This window comes from Colletes gigas, unplaced genomic scaffold (genome assembly GCF_013123115.1).
Source record: "Colletes gigas isolate AHSC1104 unplaced genomic scaffold, ASM1312311v1 Colletes_gigas_Sc00008, whole genome shotgun sequence".
NCBI classification, from domain to species: Eukaryota; Metazoa; Arthropoda; class Insecta; order Hymenoptera; family Colletidae; genus Colletes; species Colletes gigas.
This window is the reverse complement of record NW_025106637.1, coordinates 10,021,912-10,040,693: the sequence shown is the minus strand read 5'-3', so window position 1 is coordinate 10,040,693 and position 18,782 is coordinate 10,021,912. Positions and strand designations below refer to the sequence as shown.

Here is an 18,782-nt window from a genome sequence, read left to right as displayed (position 1 = left end):
AGTGAATATATTTTAATGAAACTGTTTTCTCAAATAGAGCTCATGGGTACCTACAAATAAGTATTAGACAACATTTCCATAGGGCGTTAAATAAAATTACTAAAAATCAAAAACGAATATTTAAGAAAAATTGACAGGGTGTGACTGCCTAAATTTTTCAGCGAAAAAAAAATTTCAAATTCTTCTAAAAAAATTATTTTCAGTTGCAGCGGTCAATTACAATCATTTTTTGTGAATACACGTATCCCCGAAATCCTACGTACTTTCGAAACAAAAATTCTTTACAAAAAATATACTGTGTGACCGGAAATTTCCAAACACAAATTCTTATTTTAAAACGAGAATTACTGTACTTGGAACAGTGAAGTACTTACCTTCTTTGAAGTACGTCGAAAATATAGTATGTTTTATTTAACAAATAATTATTCGTGTTTACACAGAGAATGGAATCGATTAAAAAACGTACTGCATTTGAAAAAATATAAGAAGGAAACATTTAATATATATTTACATGTGCGAACAGTGTATACAATGTTCCTGTTGAAATTAACATAAGGTATGGATAAAAACATTTCTGATCGCATCGTGAACACGATAGAAATAGAATTATGTATTAAATTGGACGCAAACAATATGCTTTCGAAAGCTGATTCGGTATTAAATTACATGTAAGATATAAACAGTAATTAATTATCCATAGATTAAACGTTGAATAAGAAGAATAAACGGAACAAATGGTAATCTTAATTGTACGTTAGTTTAGACTTTTAAGATCGTGTAGACAGTTAAACGAAAAAAAAAAAAAAGAAAATGTTGAATTATACACAACATCTTCGTTTATTTAAATAAATTGATAAAAACTACAAAAAATTATGTCGAGCATGGTTTTAAATCGAGCATAGTTATAACTTATAGCTTACAGAAACTTATATGCTAGAAATGATGTTATCGATTATGATGCGTTTCTTCTTGTACGACAAAGAAATATTAATTGTAATGATTCAATTCACTTAAACCGTTACCATAAGTAGCTTATAACTTATCATCTGCACATGTTTTCCTCTCGGCATCGACGTAGCTTACAAATAAATGAAGAGCAAAGGACTCTAGAAACTGAAACTTTGAAATCTGTTAGGATACGAGTCGATGACGTTAAATTTAACGAGTAAAGAAAGTTGTTAGCAGGATAATGATGTGTATACCAGTGTTGTGTGTGCTTGCAGTGTACCCGAATTAACAAAAATACGTATCAAAAATATGAGAAGCTATACAAATTGGCATTCCGCGTTTTAATGGCAGTTGTTGCCACGAATTTCTGTACTTACGCTTAGAGCCCTTCGATCTCAGCTCTATACTTATAAAAAGTATTCACTTGTAATTATTGTGCTGTACGACGAGAAACTGTTTCCAGTTGAGTGTGCAAATTAATAAAGCACGAGTAATGTAAAAGGTACGTTTAAAAGAGTATTCATCGTTGAACAGTAACCACGAAAAGCAACGCAACAACTCTCAAATTCGCAGGATTCATTGATAATCTCGAGTAAATAATGCGTACAAAATTTCACATAAAAGTCATAATATTGTAGCTTCTTCTACCTACGATTGTTTATTGAACAAAATATCAATTTTTGGAAGAAATCGTCAGAGTTTTAAAAAAAGTCCTGAATTTAAAAATATTCGCTCCATAGTCACCCTCTCTATGTGTATCGAAATAGATTCAGTGACGTATTGAAATAGGCTTTTGGGACAATTGGAAGCGAAGATAAACAAACCATGAGGAAAAGCTGAAAGAATTGCCCATGGTTGACTGAACACTACAAATGTTTCTATTGCGTTTACCCAATTTCGTTGTCTATTATCTTGATAACTTTTGCAAGAACTCCTATTGCAGAAGAAACATAGAAACTTCGAGAGTAAAAGGAGGAGGGAGATCAATTTTAATCGAGGGGTGATAAATTTTTAGGGCTAGACAGACATACGTGGCAGTAACTCAGCTTGCAAATCTTATTTTCCGCTCCCTGGAAACGTCTATTTGCTCGATAAAGGATGAAAGAGGAAGATTACTATTTTTTTCGAAACGACCCAAAAGTCAGAAAGTTTAATCATCAATATTATTACCATTTAGCCTTCAATTATTATGATTGTATTAGCACCGATCACGAAATGTAATAACATTGCGACAGCTTATTTCGTCCAGCCAGGCTGTAATTTTGTACGAATTATTTATCGAACGTTATTAATAAATGCTGCTAGTCTGACAAATACTAGAAATTGTCCGATGTGAAATGGCTCGTACACGACGGCCAAATATTTAATTCCACCGCAACAAAAACTATGTTCGGCACAATGTAACACGTTACTCGGTATCGTTGATTAATTAAATCTTGTACAATGCAGTTTACTCGGTATCGATATTAAAATTTTTCGTTTAAGAAGTACATCCTCTTTCCATTCTATATCAGACTTACGACGAACAAGTAGACTCGATATCACGGCTGCTTCAACAATTAACTTGTACTTTGGCTTTTCTTGTACCCATGTTTTTAAAGTCACAAGTACTTGGCGTACGAAAAACACTGGATGCGACCTGGGATTCATAATCAATGTACTGTGCGTCCGCGAGAAGTTGGCTAGCGAAAGGAATGCGGATCCGATTGGTTCCCCACTCTAATTAAGAGTTTGGCAAGCCCACGGTCACAGTCACAGATATTGTCGCTATTGGTCGAAACGACGATGGGTCGTACGACGAAAGTGAGGGGTAGGCGGAGATTCCACTTGCCAACTTCTCGAGAACGCGCAATAAGATAAGCCACGGACGAGTAAAAATTTCGTTCAACGAGCGAGGGTGAATTCTATCGACAGATGTTTTCGTATAACGGCCCGAAAAGATAAAAGAAGCAAATGGAAAATAGCGCGTACGTTTATTATGTTGCTTGTAACGCGGACGATCGAGTCTATCGGTACAGAGGATTGAAACGCGGAAACAGTCTCTTACAATTAGAGGGGGCGTATCTAGTGAATTTCAAAAAGAGTAACTACGGTAATTTGTTCAATTTGTCGTGGAAAGACGCGGTCGTGGCGCGCAAGCGTGTTCGTATCCTAGAAAATGAAGGAAATCTTTACAACCTTGGAGCAACAATCAGTGGAGTTTTTATGTACAACAGTCTTCCACCGTGATCGGATTTCGTTGTCGCGGTGATTTTGCTTGGTGCGGCCTCGAAATAGTATCTTGTACATCCTCCGCGTCCCGACCGTCCACTGATTTTCATTATCCTGCATAATCCTTTGTGATACCACTGTGGCGCGTAAACTTCCATCTGCATTTTTCAGTCCCGTAAACATCCGCCTCGGCACAAAAGAACGTGTTGACCTTCGTGCGTGAAACAATCGTCTGTTTCGGGATCATTCGTCCTCTCAAACATGGTCGCCCCAGATTGTTACCGTTTTTGCTCGGTCCACTGACGCGAGGTAGGTGCCCTGTGTGTGCCAAGAAACCGCTGTCACCACGGCTCTGCAAGAAACAGTGTGACAAATTAATTGGATTACCCGAATCAGCGTTATTGATGTCGATCGACGTCAGTACCGAGCACGGAACAAAGTGAATCGTCGAAACATTTTGAACGCTCGAGAACTATAGTTGATAATAGAGACAAATACGAGGTCGTTTCATAAATTATTGCCTGCTTCGCTGCGCGAACTTTTGATACAATGTCAGCGCAGATCATCGTTTCTTTGGACGTTCAAAGTTTCACCTGTCTTTGACGCAATGCTTAAACAAATGTTCGACATTTTTGTGTCGAAACTTAACACGAGGAAAATTCGTATTACATTTAGTTTTTACTTAGAATTTGTTCTAAACCTATTCACACCTACTCATCCGAAACGTGATATTTTTTCATAGGATCCTCGTCAAGTGTGTACGAATTAAATGGTCGCTAAGGAAAGGGAAAAATAAACTCATACGGAATGTTTGCAAACAGCACAGATAGTGTGAAAATTACCCCACAACTTTCATAGATAAATACATCAGCATGAGAATCAAATTCTATATCATCAAGAATAATAGTGCCATAAATGCACTTCACACTTCCGCGTCCATTAATGACAGTCAACTTTTTTCTAGTAAAATGACTGTCTGAATAATTTTGATGTAGTTATAGTCCATTGACCATGTAACAAACTCAAGAACTTAATAAGATTAGGAGTAAGATTATAAAGAATTATAACTTTTATAATAAAATAATAACTTTAAATAAGTAAATATAACAAAATAAGATTCTTCGTCCAAGGTTTCGTTGTCGAGAAGGAGGTATGAATTCGTTGAAAACGAGTGAGATTCAGTATGGCTTGATCGACGGTCTGTCTATTACTGACTGTTTCTACTTGAACCTGTGTCTCCAAAGGTATCATTTATCTTATCTAAATTCCCGCTAGTTGGAAGATAGTAAGGTCAATGAAAAACAGATTATATCATACTTTTGTAACATCATTCTCATAAATAAATTTTAGGGTACATTTCAATTTGGTACAATGTGAATATTGTATAAGATATAACTCAAGGAGAGACGCGAATATATTGTTTAAAAATAAGTACCTCATTATCGGATGCCACTTTACGACAAGAATGATGCAAATACGAAGAACCGAGAACTGACGAACATTTAAAGGCACGAATAAAAGAGCTTCTCATCCCCGTATTATATTGTTGTAACGCTTTTTTACATATTCAGAAGTATGCATTCAGCCATTAAATGAGACGTTTGAATTGCAAAATATTCCACTTGTTGTGGAATTTAATTTATCTGTTATTTATTATCGATGGTTAATAATATTTAAAGAATATTCAACATTTAATAAATTCATAAATTCATACATACACGTGAAAATATTGAAATATATTGTAAAAATATCGTGGTAATTACGTTAATTTTTAATATAACGTTGCTGTTCATCAAATTTTAATGTACTGCCACTGATTGTTTGTATATTCTGATGTAACTCATTCATTTAATAAGATAATAACCCAAATAACATTATCATAATTTCAATGCTGCAAAATATACGATTACGAAGGATAAGCATACCTGCTTATGAAATATTTGATGCGCTGATTTCATGCAAAGATTGTCGTTCACTCTAACTAATCGCTAATTGCAAACAATTGTTGATAGGCAGAGCCAATAATTATTTCGTGGCAAACGTAAATTAATTTATTCGAAGATCGAATATTATACTTAAGTTGTATCTAATACAGTAAATTCGTATCACGCAATTTTGGGCAATTTAATAAAACAAGGCATCAAACTGTACTTCTATGTATAAGAATTACTACAAGTTGCTTATGTTTTCTGAAAATCTTCTATCGCACGTCTTGCACCTCCTGGCAAGATTTACCTGCAGACACACGAGCCAAGGTGGGAGGATTTGAGAAACCTATCAAGTTGTAAAATGACATGGTTGGAGCGGTTTATCGAATATTGAAATCTCCCTGTCCACCTTATTGTATGGGGCGTCCAGGTAGCCTTTGCAGGCGCGATGCATGGCCACTGTAATTCAGGGAATCCGACCCAAGTTTCCACGGGTCTACTAGGGTTTCCTTCCATACTCGAACGTGAGTTTACGATACGTCAATCGCTACTGAGAGCCAGGAAGAGGCTCTAGAAATTGCAAATACTCGCTAGAATTTACACATCTTCGATCTAGAAGTGAACACGAATGGGAATAGTGCGGTAATTGGGTCTAGGTATCCTTAATTTCGAAAATCACGCTTATAACAATTGATTACAAACAAATTTCTTTGTTAACGTCATATAATTCGAGACAATTTTTAAAGTAATCAACAGGAAACGGTAGAAATATGTTTATCGAGTCAACCGGATTTAATAATACTACGAAAGAGCTTCAGTCGTTGAAGAGATATGGCACATAATATTTATGAAACAAATTATGTTTACCTTTAGCAGTTACATTTCGTAATTTCTTTGATAAGAAGAGCACACGGGGAGATGCAGCACGCAATACTTATAAAGCAAATTACGTTTGCTTGCAGTTACATCTCATGGTTCACTCGATAAAAAGAACACACGGAACAGCGGAATATTACAGTGTATAAATTCTATAATTAAAGTGAATAAAAAACCGGACAAAATTTGGTGTCAACTTTGGTTAGCTTTTGATGCAAGTAGGAAATTTATAGCAAAGACGAAAAGAAAGAATCTTCAGTTTCCATTGTCTTAGAACAGTCTAGCAACGCGTATTAAAAATAATAAAAGTTTGAACACGTGTAGTTAGGAAGTTACTAACGTTTTCTCCAAAATTGAGCCACTGTTAGAAACGGCAAGGCCTCCCCTTTAAAGTCGTTTTTGATTTATGTCGATCGGACTTTCTGTTTTCGAAATATCATCGTGTAAAGAAAAGCGTAATTTTTCAAATTCCACTATGTCACGTTCTCCGCCTTACGAAACCCTATTAACGCGTATTAAAAATACTAAAACTTTAGACGCGTGCAGTTCCGAAACTACTAGGGTTTTATTAATAATCGAGTCACTGTTGGAAGCGGCAAAGTCTTCCCTTCGAAATGGCTTTTGGTTTATGTTGATCCGACTTTCCGTTTTCGAGATATCGTAATTTATGTATATAGGCAATTTTTAGAAAATTCTCTTATGAGGCTTTCCGTGCTACGGCAGACTACTAACACGCATTGAAATTACTAAAACTTTAGTTACGTGTAGTTTCGAAATTATTAGTATTTTCTCCATGATTGAGCAATCGTCAGCAGCGGTAAACCTTCCTCTTTGAAATGGATTTTGGTTTTTGTCGATCCGACTTTCCGTTTCGGAAATATCGTAATTTATGTAAATGGTAATTTTTTATCTCTGTCTTCGTCTAGCGGAGTCGGACCTCTTTGTCTTACGTGCGTGGTGCTGATCTACCCCGCGTACGTGACTGTCGTGACCTAGTTTCGGCGTAGTATTTCCAAGAATTTACTACGCACTGTTTACTATTGACGCGAGCGCAACGAAACGTAAACAAAACCTATCTCCGAAACTAAAATCGCTATATCTCCGGAACTAATTAAGCTATCGGCTCGTACAAAAGCTCATTTTAAAGGGCATTTCATCCCCTATCCGATGACCACATCAACTGTTATTTTTTATGCTGTCTTCTATGTTTATTTTGACATTTACTTTGACTCTACATACCCAAATACATTTTGGTAACTCCTATTGATTATGCGACTGGTGTGCGATAAAACTGGATCTAAAATTGTTAGGTATACCAAGAACTAGCAACAAGGTCAAGAACGGAGAGAGAAGTATCTCGTCTTTGGCTTCTGAGTTGGGGTAAATCGTGAATTGTATTTTGAAATTGTAATTCGCTGATGAAATTGCAGTGACCACTGTCTAACTGTCGCGAAAGACTACGGGCTCCGTATGATTACATAGTGTATATCGGTAGGGAAACCGCGTCGCAGCCGGTGGAAACGACACAGTGAACTCCTCGAGACGTACTCGAGTGGTACGAATTTTGAAACCGTTGTCTCGGCTGGTGAACACAGTAGCTGATGCCACTTAACACAAAGAAAGAGAAGGAAAGGTACCCCAGACTGTTTCATTGTTCTTCCTCTTTTTGCCGGTTCTGTCCACTTACGCGTGCCCCTCCTTGCGCCTCGCTTAATTTACGACTTCGCTATACCTCCTGCGCCGATTATACACGCTTGCTCGTCGTGGATTCGCGTTTGAGACGACACGCAAGTGTGTCCGATGTGGTTGATTTGAATTGGCCACGGCATCCTTTGCGGTCGGTCATACCGTTTTCTCGTTTCTGTCGCATCTCCGTTGTGATGAGCAGCTAACACGCGTTAGAGTTGTCGTAGCACTGTTACTCCGACTGCGCGAATCGACGTAATGCGACAAGGGACGTGCTCTTAATTAACACCGCTTAATATTCCGTTCGTGTCTTGACAAACGGGAGAATATGGGAAAAGGTTAGTTTAATGGCTCGACTTCTACGGCCAGGTTTGATTGATGTGTATTCCAATGCGGGGGAGTAAGAAAACAGCCAGGTATGCCCACAAAAAGTTAATTAATCGGAAACGCTGACCCAGTTTCTTCTTCTTTCATACTCTGACTTCTTTTCAGTAGTATCAGGTAACACCCGATAACTAGGCAATAAGTTTGAGCGACGTTATAGCCTTATCGTTCAGCCGCATCTTCTTCAAGGAATCTTATTAAACTTTTTGAGCTGCACGAAAAACAATACTAAGTCTTAGAAGCCATTTTAATCTGACGTTTATTAAAAGCTCGATGAAGAGGAACGATAACTGGGTGGAAATAATATGCAACAGTCAGACCAATATTACACTCTCGGTAACATAATGAATATTCTGTAAATTATGCATCGAGTCTGAGAACTGCTCTTGATGACATTTTTCCCAAACGGCGGATAGGACGCTAGGGACCAATTTCCGTGGTCAGTTCGTTAGTCGATTTTTTCCTTTGGGGACCGTTAAAGTATATTGTGCACAAAAGGATACCAAGAAACCAACGCAGTTAGTATTACTAATTACGATTCGAAAAATCAGGTTAGGAAAAGAATTCATTATTAAATTGTCAAAAGTAGTTCCATTTCTATCGTGTCGCGAAAATTTTGAGAAACGTATTTCTTTATGCCGTCTTAAGATTAAAGACGTAAAAGTGGCAATAGTTGTTGGACCACCCGGTATATGAACATCTGCGACGGCTCAAATCGCTTTCGCTAAAGATTCCATTTGAATGTGGAAACACTACACAGTGGCACGTAATTTTCTGGTCCAAGAGGCTTCGCTTGTGTAGCAAAAGGTCTATAAAACCTGAATTCCCAAGGGTGATTCACAGGGTTCCTTGGAATCGTAAAAGGGTGTTTCTATGCGAGGACAAACGTGCTGAAATGACATACCTTTTGCGTCTCGAGTAAAACTGCGCGGGGATCGCGCGCTGGGAAACGGGCGTAAAACAGCTGTATATTTTGGAATACTATAAGGGTCAAGTACAACCGGCGTGAACGATGTGCTAAAAAAAAAAATTAGACTCGTAAAAATATGATTAAAAAGTTTATGCGACAATACTTCTACATCCCTCGCGAGGGATCAGCTATTCAGTGTTCTCTAAAATCCGTTTCTTAAATTGATATAATATTTCAGAATTCCAAATACGCGAATAACGTTTCGGTAAAATTTAACACGATTTAACTCTGAAAAGGTGAATGTCTAACGTGGGGAACGAAGGAAAGTAGCTCTTTAATTTGATATTATTTAATGGACAATTTGTTAGATTAATTATGCCAGCAGTATGTTCCCTGGTTAATTTTAGTAATAGATATTTACTCGTGTAAATTAAATAAAGTGTTGTTCGAAAAATATAAAATAATAATTTGATATACTCTTTCGGAGAAATTAAAATAAAATAAAATAAATCTCCTGTCGATCATATATCCAGTTTACGATTATTTTTCGCAATTGCTTCAATTTATGTAATTGGCAACAATTACGATGAACGTGAAATTCTGAAAAATGTTGCTAAAGTTTCCAATACAATTTAAATTTCCTCTTTTTCATTAACTTTATGCAACGAATTTTCTCACAAATCACTTCTACGTTATAAATCAAAAGAAAGAAGAATACACACATACATATAGAATTTTGTAACCAGTTTTCTATTATTTTAACACGGGGGAATTTTCGCCCACAGCAATATTCTCTCCTTATTAAATTTAACTTGTTTTTGAAATCTCCCAGTCGTAGAACGTTCAAGATTCTATTAAATATTAAAGAATAAGGTTCCCAGTAGAATAATGTACCCGATATACGGCCAGTATCCAATCGATCTCACACATATTTGCCGTAACTGGAGGGACAAATAAAACGTAACTGATCGAACGAGAAATCGGAAGGGGCTAATAAACGCAACTCTGCAAAAAGGTCCCCGAGAGGAACGCGTACGCGCACGCGCTGGTAAACTGCGGATAATTGGAAGAGCAGAGTTGCCAGAAATAAGGATAAATGTTTACCAATCTCCAATTGAAAGCACAAAGCAAACGATTCAAGCGATAAATGAGGGGTGAAAAAACGGGAACGGCAAAGGCCGCGTTTGTGCATAGACGATTGACCGACATGCCTACGAATATGCAAACTTTGTTTCTGACAAAAAGCCGGGTTTATATAGGACGGAACAACAACAGGGGAGAGAAAAAGTGTTCGCCAGAAACGTGCGTCGCGACGACCACCCGTCGAGACCGGCGACCGCTATCGCAGCCGCAGACATTGCTACCAACCATGACAACGACCATATTTTTCATAGTGTCCCGTTCCGTATCCGAGATACCTTTGCGAACAACCACCTACGTGGTGTATATTGCGAGCGTGATAAAAGAGACCTATCTGTTTTTGCCGAAGGAGCGTGGAAATAAGCTTTTTCGAACGGTATTCCCAGCCGTTACTTTTCCTGCCCCCTCCTTGTTTCTCTTTCCCTTTCGTTGCATTGCATTTCGTCGGGTCGTTCTTGTTTTTATTCTGCGGTGTGAATGCATCGGGATTTCACGAGAAAAAAGATGCCAAGTGAAAAGACAAAGAAATTCCCCCGGGGAGAACACCAGACCCCTTCTGGGGATTAACCACTGCTTCGTCATATAATTTTAACCCATTCAGACCACGATTTTAAATTCTCTTTTTCGACCATTCATCGTTTCAAAGATTACTGTATGGTTTTATAGGTATATAGAGCAAATGGCTCATTTACTTAAAATGTGAAATAAATCTCACGATGTTATACGATAAAAAAGATTTACATTGGGAGACTAAATTTGCCATTTAAGAATAACATTCTTAAACAAAGAATTTAAAAGTTTCACAAAATTCAGCTGATCGTAATTACTGTTAGGTGATGTTTGTCAATTGTTCACGATGTTTTTGGGAAGAAGTCCAAACTGTGGGGTGAAACGTTAAATGTTTAAGGTTGCTTGAAAGATTGTAATTGTCTATCGTTTTTATAAGTTGCAAGGCCAGTGGATAAACGCCAATCTAAAGCCATACTTTGTCAAGATCAGTAGCAAACGGTTAGAGGGAAGCGAGAAAGGTACCGAGGGAAACCCAAGGAGGAGGGCTGCAAGTGGATTTGGAATTTCACCTCGGGGCGATGGATTATGCGAAGCATAAGGATTCTAACAAAAAGGATATTGTCGGAGGAAGATCACTCAAGGAAAGGAGAACGCTCTGGCGAAGGCAGCGTCGGCTATTATGTCGTGTAAGTGCATCTTGTTTATCTGCCTGTGCGGGAGGTAATTAAAACAATTCTTCTTCATCGCGGCGGCACTGTGTCGGATGAAACTGATAATACGGAACAAAGCTCGCGATAATGATGTCTGCAGGGGGTTGCTTGGCTATCGTGCGAAACTTTAGGTTTAAAAAAATTTGCACGATCGTATTCGGAAAAAAATAATTATTAATAAAAATATGAAGAACAAAGAACATGTCACTGAAATTCCTATTCTTATTATTTCGAATGGAATATTACCCTTTTTGGTCACACAGTTGTTCAAATACTTTAACTACTCGAGAATGAAGAAAAAAAAAATGCTCCGTGGCGTAATCTTGTAAATCTCGAACGATTTTTTCCCCAGTCATTCATCGTTTTTTATGCCCGCCGAATAGTTACTAATTTATAGGCAGTTATTCTCTAAAATTTGCACGATAAATGGACAATTACATGGTGAATATGTTTCTGTAATATTTGATAGGCTTCGTATCATGGACCTCAATTTGCGTAAACGATGTAACAAGCTGTAATAACTTGCTGTTGATAACATCGAGCATCTTCCTACGCGTTCCCGGACTCATAAATATTTTCGATTTTCATATTATGGAAAATGTGAGTTATTACCCGCCGATCAACGCGATACATACACGCGGACGCTAATTATTAACCCTGATGATTTACGCGCAATAGTCAAGACGCATATTAAATCTGGAGATTGAAAAATACGAGATTTACCGCGTCGCGGTATTATCGGAACAGTGTTTAATAGGCATTTTGTGGGCTGGTTTAACGGACAGCGACTGATCAATTTACTCTTTGGCAATGTATATTTTTTTGTATCGTACTTAGCAGCTGCTTCGTAATGTGTCAGTGTAAAATGATGAGCACCACCTGTTGACACAAACGACGTTAGCGATACCTTAACGCGATAAATTTGCAAGAGCGCTAAAACGAGGATTTTAACGTAACTAACCGCAAGATGTAATCATTCATTGTGTGAGAACACGCTGACACGTTTATAGAGACGCGCTCTGCGGATTTATGGGAAAAGCTATACAATATAATTGGCGTAAATGTTATACTCTTGACGTTGCCTTAAATTCCGTTTTACTACGCAGGGATCAAGTCTAAAAATTAAAAATTTCCACCATTCCTTAACCTTGCATTCTTAGGATAATTATTTAAAAATTAAACTGTTCGTTGTTTGATGAATTCTTTGCCAAAAGTTCTTTAAAATGTGTTAAAAAATTGTCGATTGATTTATAATTTGGAAAGCTTTTCTGTGTGTCGAAAACAAAACGTGAAAACAGTTGTCCTATATTCTTTTTGAATTTCAATATTTTTAATAGTTAACTAGTAACGACAGCTGACGAACGATTTGAAGCAGTTAATCCAGGGTTTTATTAGAGTACCAGGATCTCCTGGTAATCGCAACCCTAACTGCATTTGGCAAGCTAGGTCTACAGTTGGACGAAACTCAATTGTATGCTGAAGACCATTTCCCTAAATGCGAATCACGCCAGTCGTTACTATTTTTGCGCCATAGCAGTTTTCTTCGCTGTTTGAGGGACAGACAGAATATGCCTGTAAGCTTACGCGAAGAGATAAGAGATAGGGGAACGAGGTATTCACACAAAATGGTGAAGATAATCTCTGAGTGGTCTTGAGCAACCAGTTGATTTCGACCCGTTTATAGTGTCCGGTACTTCGCGTTCAGGATAGAGCAAATCATATGGTTGTAGAGTGAGGCAAGGATGGACTTCCGTGTATCTTCCTTATCTATTTACTGTGTCCCAGACCCTGCATATAGGGCAGGTAATCCGCCACGGTTCTCTACTGTCGTCATCTAGCCCACTATGTCTTCCTGTACAATTTCTGAACAGATAATCTATAACGAATTTTTCGTTTACAAATTTTCAACTTCATGTTTAACGTTTCGCTCGCTGCGCTAGAATATACTCGAGCACAGCTAGTAACATTATTTTAGACGTTCAAGTCGGACGAAACATCATATAAAGTCTTCTGCGAACAATAAAAATAACAATCCAAAATACAATTAATCGCGTAGATCTTTTTTTAAATAAAATTCATACACGTGCATTTCATTCTGTACGTTTAAATTCAGGTTTTTAAAGACGATGTTTAACCGGATTTCCAAAATTTATGTTATAGGAAAGAATAAGAATGCCTGTGCTGATCGACTTTCGACTTGTTTCCACTCACACTGATTTGTTAGTGAACGAGAAAATGAGTATAGTATCAAATACATAATTGTTTGCCGTATTTGCAGCAACAGGTAAGCTCATAATTACGGAACAAGCCGTACCATGCAAATTCCTCAGGCCAACTTTCATGGCGCGCTATTGAAATCCCAAGCGGCCGAGCACGTGTCAGCATATATACGGTCACACAATGGAAACGCGTGTATATGGTCATTTACATACATTGTAATAGACGATATAATACATTTTTAGAGCTTTTAATAGGTATTTTCACTACATCTGCACCATATTTCATGCTTATATTGCAGTCGCACAAAATTCATTTTCAGTCACTTTTTAAAAATATAAATATCATTTTAGATAAAAGAAAAGAAATTACATCGTTGAAAGATAGTCTCAACCAGGGAGGGATTAAATTATATACCAGTATGTTTCCAAAATGTTACGCCACGAAATAGCCTCGAACGTTTACATTGCTTACTCTTGACTTCGGTTTATCCATGACAAACAATACCGTAAATTGTGTGTACAGTTAGACATCACCAAACACGCGCGACAGAGAGCACATACCAGCGGCGGACGTATCCCCAAGCTTGTAACGTTTTTCACGTGTAAACGTACATGGAAAGCGTCTTAGTCAAAACTCAATCTATTCTCGAACCACTCCCATGGCACTAAATTATCGGAAATGAAAAACGTGTACGCCACGAGATAAGACGTAAGCCGGGTCTTATACGCGATTGTGTACCCAATCAAGCGAACCGCGCAGGGAAGCCAGCGAGAAAGGCCGCCCGTCGTATTGAACTAAATAAATGAACACCTTCGTGAACACCGTCGCATAACTCGCAATGGCGCTACGGCGATTACTTTCTCCCGTGTATTTAGCGACGAGTCACGGAAGTGAACGATCGCGGGGAGTTATTCATAGACGCGTAGGAGTTGCAACAATTCCGTAAGGAATTGCGCCGGTTATCGAGACAATCGTGGGTCCCTGTCATCAATCCACGTGGCCGCCAGCGACACGTATTTGAATGCTTGGTCGACCACGAACAGTGGCGCCTAATGGCGCGCTCATTGACGTACAGCCGCGGTGACTCCACGAGTTTCAGGGAGGAGAATGACAATACGTACAATGATTAGATTGGCGTCGTTCTCGCGGCAAATGACGCGAAACGTCGCCGCAATCGCTGTCACCGTAAAGAAGCGACGCTCGCGACACGTCATTACGCTCGTCGCCGCCATTTAGAAGCCTCCCCATTGCTTGTATCGCAAATCGTTCATAATATAGGAACGATCGTTAATAGAGACGCGCAGGATACGTTCCAGCACTCGTTTCGATGATCGATCGCAGGCGTAAAATCAATAGACACGATTCGGCTAGCGCATCTATCTAACGTTCGCTGTTTCTATTTGTACTCGTGTTCGAACTCTGCGACTGAGTTACAGCCACGCTTATCGTAACGTTTCTTAATCGCAAACGTAGTTGGATCTATTAAATTATTTATATAGGAAGTTCGACGACCCCTTGTTTTCTCGAACGACTTAATTTGTCGGCTCTCTGATCGCTGCATCGATCGTACGTCAATTTCTTGAGAAATCAATTGCACGAATTATTGGAAGAACTTCCGGTAGATGTTATACGTCCCGTATGATTCATGCGCGACGGTGCACTGTCCCATTTCAGCCGAGTAGTCAGACAGTTTATCAACAGACGATTTTGTACCGGATGGATAGGTCCTGCAGGACCTATTGCCTGCTCGTTCGCAAGATTTTTATTTTTGGGCTAGCTCCGGAATATTTGTTTATTTAGCACCAGTTGCACTTTAAATGCATGTGTTTTATAAGCTATGTTGAATTTTTATCTCTTTTATAACCTTGAATAAAATATATGAATGTTTAAGAGAAAAGTATGATTTTAATTAGGGATTACAGTTTTATCAGTTGGCTCAGAGAATTATGCTCCATCTCTCATGTTCTATATTTTGACAAATCTACTCTTGGAGATGAAGGAGTATTAAATCGATGCAATTTCCATTATCGATCCACTGAAAATCCTTCTTAATAAGGATTAGTAACGTCCATAAACATTAGCTGTTTGGGCAATATTCCTTCCAAGAAACAATAACTAAAAACGGGTACCGGAATTTCCTCGAAAATTTGTTAAGTTACTTAAAAATATTGTTATATAACAGCAACTATCACTATAGTCCACCGACTCGTAATAATGGTAGAATACGAAGTTATTTTTGACACATTTTTTTCGTCGTTGAATCGATCGTGGGAACTTTATGACTCAGCTACTCAGATTTTTAGATCTCTTTTAATTTCCAGCCAGGAAGTGTAGGAAGACGCGAAAAAAAGATTTACGGTTTAAAAGCGCCGCCTTTGAGTTTCTTATGGCCGTTAAAGGTAACTTGAAGGAACACAGAAAAATATATTGATATTCAAAGCAGTGTATTTCAACATTCGCATGAATAGTAAGTAATCAGCGAGACGTTAACAATAGGCCATCAAGAGGTATTCATACTAGTCTTCAACGAAGTTCTGCTGTATTTGCAAATTGTTCAACAAAACTGTACAACATATGATACGGTTGAGCTTGTATCGTTACGATCTATCAATCAGCCAAGAAACATATACTTTATCTAAAAAAATGTTAAGTAACTTTAAAAATTCTTGACAGCGATCGTTCTTGATATAAGATAAGCCACCTTTCAGGACTTTTAATCCCTCAAAAGTAGTTTTTAAACATTCAACGTAGTTTATTAAAGAATTTATTGAATCAAAAATCTGAGTTGTAAAGTTGCAAAACGTTTTGTGTTTTACGTTGGCATTGAAGTATGTAATCTACGATGTCGGTCAGGATTATTTTCTTTTCGCGTGTTCAATGACAATATCTTGCGTAAGATTGCGTGTTCCTTCATGAATCGTCATTAATTATTTTATCGTTTTATCTCCCTCGTGATAATTTTCCAACTAGCGTGGAAATTCGTTTAATATTCGAGTCAAATTCTTCGATCGTAATGCGAACGAAATGTAAATTAAGAATGTAATTATACCCTATAGAATACATTTAACTACAGCAGAACGTTCTTGATTCGAATTTCACTGGAATGCTCTATCGTCGAAACACGCTACTAATTCAATGTTGCATTACCTAAACATAGCATGTCCTTTTAGAATATTCCTCCGTGTATTGAAATACTCTATTATAACGGATAAAGCTAATTCTGGTCGTCATAATTTGGCGTGAAACTGACAAAGCATATCTTTGTACCTCAGAGTAGCATCGGAGCAGAATCCTGTACAGCTAACTATGGAAACAAAACACAAAGTGATTTATAAATTGACACTGTGGCTGAAAATAATTTTTTAACCGAATCGTTGCTCGAAGCAAAAATAAATTTTTACTCCGTTAATTGCGTGGTCCATTCTTTTAGAAAATAAACTGTTTCGAGCTAAAGGAATAAATAAGACCCAGCGCTCGAGGAGTTTTTAGCCCGGAGAACTTTCAGTTTCCAACAGACACGTACAGTGCAATTTTTAACAGAAAAGTGTATTATATTCCATAGGAACTATAAAATACAAGAAGTTTTAAAAGTGTTACGAGTCGTTCAACGTTGGTTGAAAAGCCGAATGATTTTTAATAAGCATCTTTCGTCGCTAAATACTACCAAAGACGATAGGAATCGCAGATAAATCTATCAGTTAATCAAATTTGCAGGATAATTATTATGCGCAACGATGCGCATCAAAAGGAGAGATTTATGCTAATCTGATAGGAACGTAATACGAGGATATTGTATTGAATATGATAGAAATTAGCCGCGGCTCCATAATAAAGATAAGGATGCAACAGAGCACTATCTTTTTCTTTCGAGCGGACCGAAATTAAGGCAAATTACAAAGCGAAAAGGAGCCCGTTGGCGTCACTTCAGGTGCAGAAGCTACGTAACTCTTATCGATTTATAGCGGTCTAGAGCCTCTTCAAGGTAAAGGATAAGAGAATACACGTACACGCCACGTACATGCAGATGAATGTACGGTGTCTATTAAGTATTAATATAGGTAAGTTTCCTCCGGATTATATGGAACGTGCCAAACAAAACACCAAGTTGTCTACGCTGGAAAGTTCTAACACCGACGCTTATACTTGCGCCAAGATTGTCCGGATTTCATCAGGATTATAACAATTATTTGCTATACGAATACAAAGCACCATTGTGCTAATATCAGATTAACTACCGTCAGGAAGGTCTGATTCAATATTTCATCTGCTTGGGCAATTTACCTTGTTTGATTATTGAAATGTCAAACGATGTGTTCCAAAAATACCCTCAACTCTGATGCATTCTACAGGGATTTTTGACATCAATTTATTTCCAATTCCCATGACACGTTAAAATTCAAATGTGCAAGCTAATATTCCAGAAAAACAATTTTTCCTTTTTTTTTATACGTTCAGAGACACGAGACGAGAACAATTTAAATATTTTAAATAATTTGATACCACGTTGAATCAAATCTATTTATTCTTTGAACGCTTTAACGAATTAAAAAATTCATTTGTAACTCAATGCTAATGAATGGTGAGTTGTTACGAGGAAGCATAAGAGGTATAATTATTTTATAACGGGACCAAGTAAAAATCAAGCAGTCGAAGACTTCGAAAACATTCACGCTTCAAGGTTCAAGTTTATTGCTTATGTAACCTGGGATTCTTGGACAACTGTACAGAGCATGTGCTGGGATTCTAACAATAGAACGGTTCATCTATTGTTTTCCAGATTAATTTTCAGGAATCCCAGGACATGACTTCCTTAGTAGAAAGGAAACTGTCGTTTATACATAACACCGACACATGCTATCCGAACCGTTGCATCTATTATATCAGGGATCAATCGTGTACAATTATAGTCACCACCACTGTTAAAAAACGAATTACCAATTCTATCGATCAGAGTAAAGTAGACAGTGGGAATAATACCGTGAAACAATACAGTTAGACACTATACAGGGTGTTCGGCCACCTCTAGCAAAAATTTTAATGAGCGATAGTAGAGGCCAAAATAAGACGAAAATCAAGAATACTAATTTGTTGGTGGAAGCTTCGTTAAAAAGTTATTAACGTTTAAAGTGCCGCTCTTACTGAATTTTTTTCTCGAAAATGCGCAAGATTTCGGGGGTATGTCTATTCACCAAAAATGACTGTAATTGAACCCTACAACCGAAAATAATTTTTCCACAACGATTTGCAATTTTTTAATTT

The 18,782-nt window shown here is 37.7% G+C and overlaps 1 protein-coding gene across 1 annotated transcript in view; it reads right to left on the bottom strand.

Annotated features, from left to right (window-relative positions):
• Positions 1-642: 642 nt before the first annotated feature.
• The window catches only part of LOC122396914 (autophagy-related protein 16-1), a 688,248-nt gene continuing 670,108 nt past the window's right edge, over positions 643-18,782 (bottom strand). The window contains exon 12 of the mRNA XM_043395679.1: positions 643-3,511. Coding sequence (XP_043251614.1) covers positions 3,415-3,511 — 97 coding nt within the window. The 3' untranslated portion in view covers positions 643-3,414. The remainder of the gene's footprint in view (positions 3,512-18,782) is intronic.